Source organism: Hyaena hyaena, unplaced genomic scaffold, assembly GCF_003009895.1.
Source record: "Hyaena hyaena isolate Hyena2069 unplaced genomic scaffold, ASM300989v1 scaffold_27, whole genome shotgun sequence".
Lineage (NCBI taxonomy): Eukaryota > Metazoa > Chordata > Mammalia > Carnivora > Hyaenidae > Hyaena > Hyaena hyaena.
This window is the reverse complement of record NW_024080659.1, coordinates 2,143,404-2,154,670: the sequence shown is the minus strand read 5'-3', so window position 1 is coordinate 2,154,670 and position 11,267 is coordinate 2,143,404. Positions and strand designations below refer to the sequence as shown.

Here is an 11,267-nt window from a genome sequence, read left to right as displayed (position 1 = left end):
GTCGGGCTCTGTGCTGACTGCCAGCTCAGAGCCTGGAGCCTGTTTCAGTCTGTGACTCCCTCTCTCTCTGACCCTCCCCTGCTCACGCTGTCTCTCTCGCTCTCTCTCCTAGAAATAAATAAAAAAATAAAAATAAAAAAAAAAGAAAATTATTCCTTTCAGGTTAAACAATTTTTTTAATGTTTATTCATTTTCTGACAGGGAGAGAGAGACAGAGCACAAGTAAGGGAGGGTCAGAGAGAGAGGTAGACACAGAATCCAAAGCAGGCTCCAGGCTATGAGCTGTCAGCACAGAGCCCAATGCAGGCCTCGAACCCATGAACCACAAGATCATGACTTGAGCTGAAGTCAGATGCTTAACTGACTGAGCCACCCAGGCATCGCTATTCCTTCCAGATATTTAAATTTACTTTCAAAAGTCATGCAAACTAGGGGCGCCTGGGTGGCTCAGTCGGTTGAGTGTCCAACTCTTGATTTCAGCTCAGATCATGATCCTACAGTTGTGGGATTGAGCCCCACGTCAGGCTCTGCACTGAGCGTGGAGCCTGCTTGAATCGCTCTGCCCCACCCCCACTTGTGCTCTCTCTCTAAAAGAAAAAATAAATTTTTAAAAGGTCATGTAAACTCGTCTCTCGTGGTTTAAAAAAATTATTGTTTTTTTTTTTTGGAATTTCCCCCTTTCTTACTTTGCGTCGACGAGCTCTCTCCCTTTTCCCTCTGTGCTAAGGTTAGGTATCCATGACCTTGTTAGAATCTGTGTCACCGACTCTGCCAGGTTCAGTTGATCCTGCTCAGCCCATAAATAATTTGCTTTTGCGAGTTTTCTCGGTCTCCCAACATCATCAAAGATATGGTTCCTGGGCCTTCTGTGTTTCATGCTTTACTTCCTGCCCTGCGTGGTTTCTGGAAGTGGACAGCCTCAGAATTAAACGTCTGCCACGTGCCTACTGAAACAGTGCAGGCTCCACATCCGATCACGAGAATTCTGATTCCCTTGCAAGAAAGTGACAATGATTTCCGGCTGCCGTTCCGCTTCCTCTGAAGCGAAGGGCACTTGAACATCTTATTTCCCCACAGTAAAATGGTGGGAGTCTTCAAGAGGACAACCTGACATCAGAAGTCAAAAGACAAACACCCAGAGAACAAACAGCACAAGGCAGTCCTGTCCACCACCTGCTTGTTAAACCCAAGAGGGAAAGGTCAGCGTGCGCTTTCTAACTGCTGATAGAAGCAGCCCAAATCAGAAGTGCCCTCGCAACACACCACATGCTCCAAACGCAGCGGCCCGCCTCACTGATGAAAGCCACCAATCCAAACAGACCACGCAAACCACGCAAACGAGCCACCTCCTACAAGAATTCATCTCAGCGATCGACCTGACAATGTGATTTTTGGAGGCGGCTCCTTAGGGAGATTTTAACTTCAGTTCGAACTGACAGACACGACTTGTGTATCCCAGGCACCTGGGGGCAGGTTCTGAGCTACCAAAACCATTAATCGTGGGGAACAAAACAATTAACTGAAAATGTAATCGATGGTGCCAGAAAGGCATCTCCCTCTTCTAGACATGCCTGTCCTGAGCACCAGCAGCATAGATCACCAATAAATTGCCCAGTAAGTGGGCATTCTGGAGGATAAATTAGTTCCTATATAGGACCAGTTCTTCCCAGGAAACATCAGGGAGTTTCCGATCTTGCAAATGGCTCAGGGACCCTCCAAGATGCGACACTCCAGGAAGCCCAGCATGAAGGCATCTATCGACCCAACTACTTCTTTCCCGCAGATTTTGCGTTTCAAGAAAATGTCCACACTCACGGGTCGGTGGTGAAGATGTACCCCACAACATCCTTACAGGTCAGCATCAGGACGCAGAAGATTACAGCAAAGAATCCTGAGGGTAAAAATGGAGAAACAACCAGTGAGAAATGAGATCTGCAGGGGGACGTGGCGGCTGGGTTTCCCGGGCACACACCACCTGGGTGAGTCGCCGACGGAGGAATCTAAGCACCTGTGACCAGCAGGGCGACCGTGGAGGACTTCTTGGCCTGCTCGATGTTTCCAGCACCCAGCGCGTTCCCTACCCGGACGCTGGCAGCCACGCTGAAGCCTGAAGGTATCTAAATTGAAAAGCAGACATATCGTAAGGAAAAGGCAAGAAGGAGCAGGCAGCAGAGGGGCCCCTGCCTCTTGGCTCAGTTCTGAGCGCCACTGCGCACCTTCCCCAGGGAACAGGGACCTGGTACGTCAAGGCGCACAGCTCGCTGGCAAAACCCAGTCCTAAGAGGCCTGAGGAAACGAAGTTGCAACAGCCCATTTGTCTAGCTCAGGGCCCCCAGGCGAATGTGGCTCTTCATCACATGCTGGGCTTTTGCGCAAGGTTTCTAAGGTGTGCACGGGAGGGTCCTGAACAATCCTGTTCCTCCTCTGCATGCAGAGGACGGACTGCCAGCAGCCTGGAGTAAGTCTGTTCTGAAAGACCATCAGGGGTCAGGTTTATAAGACAGAATCCTAAAACGGGACCTCTCCCCTTCCCCAAAGTGTTGCGTCAAAAGGAACTTGAGAAAACAGAAAGATGCACTCCCAAGCTCATAGCAGACACCGGGGGTCTTCAGCCTAGTGCCCTCTCACCACCCCACCTGTCCCCAGGCATCTGTGTTGTGACACCTGGAAAAGACTCTTCAGGTTTGCCAAGCGTGCAAATCAAATCAAGTCTCAATTTCGGCTCAGGTCACGGTCTCCCGCTCCACATCGGGCTCTCCAGGGACAGCGAGGATCCTGCTTGGGATTCTCTCTCCCCTCTCTCTGGCCCTCCCCTGTTCGCATTCCCTCTCTAAGTAAATAAACTTCAACAAAAATCTTTCAGATCTGAACCGGGCCAGGAAAAATCTGAAAAGCTCTTTCTTCCAAACTTCCCAGAGCTCACCGGGAAGACCCCATCATTCCAGACGGGCCCTGCCTGGCTCCGCGTATGAAATCCTACCCTCGTGAATCATTCCAAAAGTTGCTAATGCGATGAACGCCCATGCTCATTCCTGGGACTCTTTTCAAGGGAAACGCCCGGCACCCCCAGGTGACCGGCTCCCAGACACTCACCATGTACAAAATGATGGTCAGTTCGTACACTACGGACTGGGCTCCGAGCTCCACCATGCCGAGGATACCTGGCGGAGAGAGACAGCTGACACCGCGCTTCCGGACGGGGCCCGCGCTCTCGCCAGCCACCGCCACCTGTCCCCGCACTGACCGCTCAGTAAGCTCCCGATCTCGTAGGCCCACCACTCAATGCACAGCATGAGCATGCTGGGTATGGCCAGGCTGAAAAAGGAGGCCCAGTCCTGCAGACACTCAAGGGACCACCCTGCAGCGGGGACAGAGTCACGTCACCAACACACGGGCCACCGGGCTGCAGCTCAACCCGAGACAAAAACCCACGACCCGAGCTGGCAGACTTTACCTCCCCAGGTAGCTTCGTGCAGTTTCCTCGAGAAAATGTACAGGAAGAGAAGTAGCGCCAGGGTGAACTGGGAAATCATATTTGCCAGCGCCGACCCCCTGGGAGGAACGGTCCCAGTGAGGCCAGGTGCCTGTCTGTCGCGCGAGGACACCTGTGGCGGCCCTAAATGCATCTTCTTTCCCGAGCAGCCTCACTGTCCGTCCCAGACAGTGCTCTCCAGAAGGGCCCAGGAAAGGGACCCCACAGGGACACACGGCTAGGTATAGGTCCCCCCTGCCATCCGTCCCTTGAAAAGCTGAAGGAAAAGTCATTCCTCCCCACCCCGCCCACCACTTGTCCCCAGAAATCAGTTGGACTCACATCACCCCAAGATGCAGTTGATAGAGAAACAGATAGTTGATGAGGGCATTGACGAGATTGGCCACAACTCCAGTGAGGATCTGGGGCAGGACAATTCCCTGAAACGAGGAAAAAGACGGCACCGTGTGCTGGAGACCAGGGACCCCCATGGTGTGCTGGACACCAGGGAGCGGGGTGGCTACTTTCTCCCCAAATGCACACGCACCACGGGCACGGAGGACCTAACTGGATGCCGGTCCTTGCTGCTCCCGCCTTCCTGCCTCCTCCCCTCCCCCCCAGAGGCGTGATAAATGCATAGCTCTGGCCACAGGGATGTGGGCAGAGGACCTGGCAGCAGACATGCAGGAATGCAAGTAGTCCGCCTCTCAGAGCAAAAGGACCTGCCGAGACGGAGCATAAACAAGTCACCTTCCTCACTGGACAATGGGGAAAACTCAGCACTTTTAAACCAAACAGAAGTTCCAAACACTGATCTAAGACGACCCCACACAGCTGGGGCGTGGGAAGGACTCCATCCCACCTGGCTCTGCTCGGAAAGACAGGCCAGAGAAGTCCAGGCCGTCTGGCATCTTAGCCTAAGACTTCGGGCGGGAGAGGAAAACGACTCGGGCTGGAGATGCACAAAGCTGCCCGCCGAGCATCAGGGGATCAGCATCACGGGCGCAAAACGGAGCCGGCTGCTTCTCCCACCTGCAAGGGGTCAGTCCGGCCCCTTCTCTGACGACTGCAGCTTCCTCACCCTGACAAACCTGCGTCTCTAAAATCACAGACCACGCGACATTCGCTGTGTGAGGTCGTGATCGGTAAAAATAAAAGATCCCTCTCCTGCCTGGGGGATTGAAGTCAATTTCACACCCCAAAAAAGCAGCCTCGATTTCCAGTTCAAGGCCAGAGCTTCTCACAGATTTCTGGGCTCAGCAATCCGCATCCATCAGAGCTCTATGGTCCCCAAGGAGAGGGGACATGGGTCCACTTTGCAGGGTGGACCGAGCATTTTTCCCTTTCCTGCTTTGCTCCGAGCATACCGAGGCATCCCCTGCATTGCACCTGAACTCCGTTCATCAGAATCGAATATAACTGTCCCCCACCCTTGTTGGCCGACAGGCACACTCCTCTGGTCTAGCTATGCTGTGGTGTGCCAGGCTGCCGATTTGTCTAGAAAGGTCTCGGTCGTCCTGGGCTCAGGGGCCAGGACAGGGATCTCGGCCAATCACTCCGGTGGGTCACTTACGTATCAGGCGACGCTGCCTAGTTTTTAGCAAAGGAGGTAGGTGACCACACAAGCCTCTCAGGTAGAGAGAGAAGAAATAGTGTGGTGTGAGGTTGGCCCTGGGAGGGAGTGGCAGCAGGGAGATTTGGTAAGACAGGGAAGAAGGGGGGAGGAATTGTAGCTGGAGGGTGGAGAGGGACAGGAAGGACCTCAGGGACCGTCACTGATCGGATGTAGGAGTGAAGGAAAAGATGCAGACCCGGACGAGGGTAGGTTATCCCGAGAGATGGTGTTCGAGGCCCCTAACCGGGAAGGAAGGCAGGCAAGCGGAGAAGCAGGCTGGGGAAGAGAAGGTCAAGTGCGCAACATGCACGAGCCTCCCACAGGCAGCACACACGATCTGCGATTAGAGCTCTAAATGGGGGGCCGGGCGCGCAGGGAGACACCAAAGCCTTGCAAGAGACAGCCTCCCTCAGAGGAAGGTCTGCAGAAGCCTGTGAGGTCACCTTCTCTAATTCTCCCTTCCCCCCAAAGTCTAAGCAGCCCCCAGTGTCCCCTGAGGCTCCTCCCGCCCTCCCCCATGGTATTACCTTTACCCCCAGAGCCCCCCAGGCCAGCTGCTCTCTTCTGTCCTACACTCACAGAAGGCCTGGGCCCCACCACGGAAACTGGGTTAAATGCAACTCCCTCCTCTCCTGAGACCCCTGCAGCCAAGGGGTCGTTTCTTACAGGGTCCACCCGGGTGCTCCCGCAGGGCACCCTTTCCGGGCACAGATTTCCTGTCACAGACCTGCAGCATCTTTTGTTGGGATCGCGTCCCAATTCTCTTCTCTCCCCCCTCCCCGCCCCCCGCAGGAGGTCTCCCACCCACTGAAACCCACAGCAGAGAACAAAGGCTGGGCCTGGGTGCGTCCCACCGAGGCCACTCGGGCCTTTCACACAGACCCGGAGGGACTGAGGGGCTCCCGGGAGCCGGCCAGGCGCCTTCTGGGGGACACAGAGGCACACGCCCTCACTTTCCAGGGAGCCAGGGAGCAGCGCGGAGCCAAAGAACGCTATGGGTCTAGCCCCATCCTGCCAATGACAATATTTCCGAGGGGGAGTCGGGTAAGAATGTTCCAGAGCCAATACTAACGGACCCTGCCCTTGATTTCACTTCACAATCCTCTCCATACCAACGTCCTGAGTGCACCCTATTATCCGTGAGGGTTTTCAGGGCCCCCCGATCCCTGAAAACCATAAACTCCCATGAACTGCAAACCCCCCCCCAAAGAAAAAGGAAAGTCTACATTACCTGGTTGACCAAATATTTAACTTGTAATGTATAAAGAAAGGTTGCCTACGAGAGAAGAGGTGAACGTTAACATTTTAGTCTTGCCATGTAGCTATGAGCTGGGAGCCACGGTTTGGGTGCCCTCTGCTTCCCCTGGGACCCGCAGAGGCATGCCATCTCAGGAGGGGACCGGGACAGGGGGAGGGAGCTGGCATGTCTGGGGCCAGGGTATTCTGAACATCTCTTTTATGGATGAAAAGGGACCCCAGGGCCTTGGAGCGCACTTTCCTTGGGTGTATGACAAAGAGGCCCCTGAGCAAACACGAGGGGGACACCCCTTTTATAGACTAGGTAAGAGTCTTCTAATCTGGTGGAATAGAGAATATTAAACTTTATTTTCTTTAACTTTTTAAAAACGGTATCTTGAGGGGCGCCTGGGTGGCTTAGTCGGTTAAGCGTCCGACTTTCGCTTAGGTCATGATCTCGCGGTTCATGGGTTCGAGCCCCGCGTCGGGCCCTGTGCTGACTGCCAGCTCGGAGCCTGGAGCCTGTTTCAGTCTGTGACTCCCTCTCTCTCTGACCCTCCCCTGCTCACGCTGTCTCTCTCTCTCTCTCCTAGAAATAAATAAAAAAACATTAAAAAAAAAAAAATTAAAAAAAAAAAACAAAAAAAACGGTATCTTGAGAGAGCGCACACATGTGCAGGCAGAGGAGGGGCAGAGAGAGAAGGGGGAAGAGAGAGTCCCAAGCAGGCTCTGCACTGTCAGCACAGAGCCTGACTCGGGGCTCAATCCCACAAACCATGAGCTCATGACCTGAACAGAAATCAAGAGTCTGGATGCTTAACCAAATGAGCCGCCCAGAGCCCCCAAGAATTTTAAACTTTAGAGGCTTCGGGAGAAATTAAAAGCGATGATGCCAATGATGAAAGCAGACGACTACTTTTTTTTTTTTTTAATTTTTTTATGTCTTAAGAGAGAGACAGCGTGAGCAGGGGAGGGTCAGAGAGAGAGGGAGACACAGAATCCAAAACAGGCTCCAGGCTCCGAGCTGTCAGCACAGAGCCGACGCAGGGCCTGAACCCACAAACTGTGAGATCATGACCTGAGCCGAAGTCGGAGGCTCAACCCACTGAGCCACCCAGGCGCCCCCAGATGGCTACTTTTCAGGGCTGAATTACAACCATCCAAATTCGTATGTTGAAGCCCTAACCCTGCGGCGTGGCTGCATTTGGGGACAGTCTTTAAATAAGTGGGTAAGTTAAAATGAGACCATGAGGGTGAGCTCTGCCCCAGGACTGAGGTCCTTACGAGAAGCCTAGAGACACGAGGGCTGCACCCACCATGGGGACGGCCTGAGAAGAGGCAGTTCAGAAGGAGGCGGTCTGCAAGCCAGGGAGAGGCCTCCAAGGGCATCAACCCTGCAACACCTTGATCTTGGGACTTTCCAGCTTCCACAGTGCGAGAAAAGGTTGTGGAAGCCACCCGGTCTGCGGTGCATTGTGAGGGGAGCGCAAGCAAACCCATACAGCCGCACCGTCCAACTGAATACAATCAGCCTTGATTGTTCACGGACCACACACTTCTGTGTCAGACACGAACACACACTTAGGGTTCCATGTGAGCACACTCAGCAAGGAAAAAAAATATATAAATGTTCAGAGTGAGCCCCTAAGGGGTTCTGACACAGGGAAGAATTTACCTCCATACAGAAAAAAAAAAAAAAGAAAAAAAAGAAAACCTGAGCTCCTTTCCGTGGATGATACTTGGAGGTCACTCCAGGTGTGGAAATTCAAGCCAACGGCTTACTGGACTCGCCTTGATCCTGGGGTTTCGTAAGGGACAGATGTTTGTGTCTTTCACCCCTCACGGGCATAATTAAAACCACGCTTCTTGAAGGAGCCAACATCACGTGTGAATCATAGAAGACTGACCCAATGCATTGAGCCCATGGGAATCTCCAGTGCCTTCTACCAACAAACCTCAAGAAGGGGACCTCGTGGGGAACTTGGGTGGCAAATTAAGCATCCGACTCTTGATTTCAGCTCGGGTCATGATCTCACAATTCGTGATCACAGATCAGGCCCTGAGTTGGGCTCTGCGCTGACAGCGCATCTTGGGACTCTCTCCCCCCCTCCTTCTCCTTCCCTGCTCAAGCTTGCTCCCTCTCTCTCTCTCTCAAAATAAAATAAATATACTTAAAAAGAAAAAAAGAAGGGGACCTTATAAGCCTTGAAAACTTACAGGCAGAGCAGGAATGAAGATCATCACATAGTCCTGGGTAAGCCTGTACAAAGAAAAGAAAAAAGGCCTCAGAGGTTTCTATTTCAAGGCAGGAGAAACTAACTAAACCCCCCTTTCCCATTCTTGGCTCTTTCTAAATTCATAGGTTTCAACCACGAAATGGAACACTTGTTATAACTCAAATGGCCTCTCCTGGTTCTTCCAAATCTTTAGGTCTAGCAAAGGGTTTTTCAACCTCGGCACTATGGCCAGGTAACTGTCTGCCGCGGGAACTAATCCGGGCGTCTAACGACATTCTGCAGTGTCTCCGCAAAGCCCCAGTACCAGTTCTGATCACCAGAAAGGCCCCATTGATCAGTGTCCCCTAAGGTCACCGCCACTGGTCTCGGACAAGGACTTATTTTAAAGGTCTTGATTAACTAAACCAGCAGGTGGCCAACGTGGTGGCACATGAGAATCTAGGGAAACCCTGAAAGACACTCATGCCTACACTACACCTCAGGCCAAGTCAAACCGAACACTGACGGGGGAGGGGGACCAGGCATGGGTGGGTTTTAAAAGCACCCAGGTGACTTTCATATTAACCAGGGTCAAGAACGCCCGAACCATAACTAACGCTGTAAACGACTATCTCAAGCGAAGAATGTCTGCAAACCACTTCGCTATAAAACTATTTACACCGAAGTCACCCAACTAAGGAAGGTTCTAGATCTTGGTCGCCAGGTGTGAAAAGCACCACAGCCTGGTAAAAGTCGGCTAAGGAACGCCGAACCCACTCTTGGGGTGCGGCCTTGTCCCTGGCCTTTGGAATTCCCAGAGGCTGAACCTAGATGGGGCCATTTTTCTGCCAAGATGGACCCAGTCCCCCCATGGCAGGGGCCCCCTTACTTGGACACGGCTGGGTCCTGCCTGAAGAGCAGCAGAATGTTCTCGGTGTTGACGAAGAGCGCCCAGCAGGGGAAGCAGCAGAAGAGCAGCACCAGGGTGCCCCTCTGCAGGATCACCCCCACGTGCTTCAAGTTCTGGCTCCCATACGTCTGGGTGCACACAATCCAAGCAAACCCATGAGTGTAGAAACGGTCCCCCCTCAGTCCCCCCAAAGGCCTTCAATCATGACTTTGCCACACCCTTTAGGTATCAGAGGTTCTCAGACTTGGCTACCCGTTAGAATCACCTGGAGAACTTTTTTTTTAATTTCCTTTAAAAAATGTTTTTTAATGTTCATTTTTTGAGAGAGAGAGAGAGAGAACGCACAAGCAGGGGAGGGGCAGAGGCAGAGCGGGCTCCGGGCTCTGAGCTGTCGGCACAGAGCCCGACGCAGGGTTTGAACTCATGAGCTAGGAGGTTATGACCTGAGCCAAAGTCAGAGGTTTAACCAACTCAGCCACCTAGGTGCCCAGAGTATGCTACTTTTAATCTCAGGGTCCTGAGTTCAAGCCCCACGTCGGGTATAGTGCTTATTTAAAAAAAAAAAAAGAGGGGTGCCTGGGTGGCTCAGTCAGGCATCCAACTTCAGTCCAGGTCATGATCTCGTGGTTTCTGGGTTCAAGCCCTGTGTCGGGCTCTGTGCCGACAGCTCAGAGCCTGGAGCCTGCTTCAGGTTCTGTGTCTCTCTCTCTCTCTCAAAAATATACAAACGTTAAAAAGAAAGTACCATTGGGGCGCCTGGGTGGCTTAGTCGGTTAAGCGTCCGACTTTTGCTCAGGTCATGATCTCGCGGTTCGTGGGTTCGAGCCCCGCGTTGGGCTCTGTGCTGACTGCCAGCTCGGAGCCTGGATTCTGTTTCAGTCTGTGACTCCCTCTCTCTCTGACCCTCCCCTGCTCACGCTGTCTCTCTCTCTCTCTCTCCTAGAAATAAATAAAAATATTTAAAAAAAAAAAAAAAAGAAGAAAGTACCATACACCACAGAGCTGGCCAGGCACCCCACCTAGAGAACATTTTTAAAACACGGATACCAGGGTCCCACGAAAGATAGTCTCTAGATTTAGGGGTGCCTCAGTGGCTCAGTCGGTTGACTCTTCGTTTTGGCTCAGGTCGTGGTCTCCTGCCTCATGAGTCTGAGCCCTGCATTGGGCTCTGCACTAACAGTGCAGAGACTGTCTGGCATGCTCTCTCCCCACCCCACCCCGCCCCTCCCACTCTCTCTCTCTCAAAATAAATAAACTTTAATAAAAAGAGTTTAGATTTAACAGGCCCAGGGTGAGACCCAGATATCAGTCATTTTTATGTATTTATTTCTTAAGTGTCTTCTTTATTTTTGAGAGAACAGAAGTGGGCGAGTGGCAGAGAGAGGGGACAGAGCATCTGAAGTGGGCTCTGCGCCGACAGCAGCGAGCCCAATGTGGGGTTTGAACTCATGAACCACGAGATCATGACCTGAACCCAAGTTGGATGCTGAACCCACCCAGCGACCCAGGCGCCCCTTTTCCCACGTGATTCTGATGCGGAGTCAGGGTCGGCCAGAAACCAACCTACCAGAGATGCAGCTTCTTGGGCCCCGCCCCCAACCCGCGAAACCGCAGCTCTGGGGGAACGCCGGGGGAGCGCAGCAGCCCGTTCCTGCGGGCTTACAAAAGCTGAACTTGCACATCTCTTCCTGGGATGCATTTAGTGCCATCTGTGCAGTAGCTTGAAACTAGCTACAGAGGGGCGCCTGGGTGGTTCAGTCGGTTAAGCGTCTGACTTCGGCTCAGGTCATGATCTCAGTTTGTGGGTTCGAGCCCCGC

At 52.7% G+C, this 11,267-nt stretch overlaps 1 protein-coding gene across 2 annotated transcripts in view; it reads right to left on the bottom strand.

Moving 5' to 3' along the window:
* Positions 1 to 11,267, bottom strand: part of LOC120228754 (multidrug and toxin extrusion protein 1-like) — a 33,093-nt gene that overhangs the window by 14,924 nt on the left and 6,902 nt on the right. For both annotated transcript variants that reach the window (XM_039227343.1, XM_039227344.1), the window contains exons 4-12: positions 9,429 to 9,577; positions 8,541 to 8,583; positions 6,319 to 6,363; positions 3,815 to 3,912; positions 3,455 to 3,552; positions 3,245 to 3,358; positions 3,094 to 3,161; positions 2,009 to 2,117; positions 1,816 to 1,891 (exon numbers count right to left, since the gene is read on the bottom strand). In XM_039227343.1, coding sequence (XP_039083274.1) covers positions 1,816 to 1,891; positions 2,009 to 2,117; positions 3,094 to 3,161; positions 3,245 to 3,358; positions 3,455 to 3,552; positions 3,815 to 3,912; positions 6,319 to 6,363; positions 8,541 to 8,583; positions 9,429 to 9,577 — 800 coding nt within the window. The remainder of the gene's footprint in view (positions 1 to 1,815; positions 1,892 to 2,008; positions 2,118 to 3,093; positions 3,162 to 3,244; positions 3,359 to 3,454; positions 3,553 to 3,814; positions 3,913 to 6,318; positions 6,364 to 8,540; positions 8,584 to 9,428; positions 9,578 to 11,267) is intronic.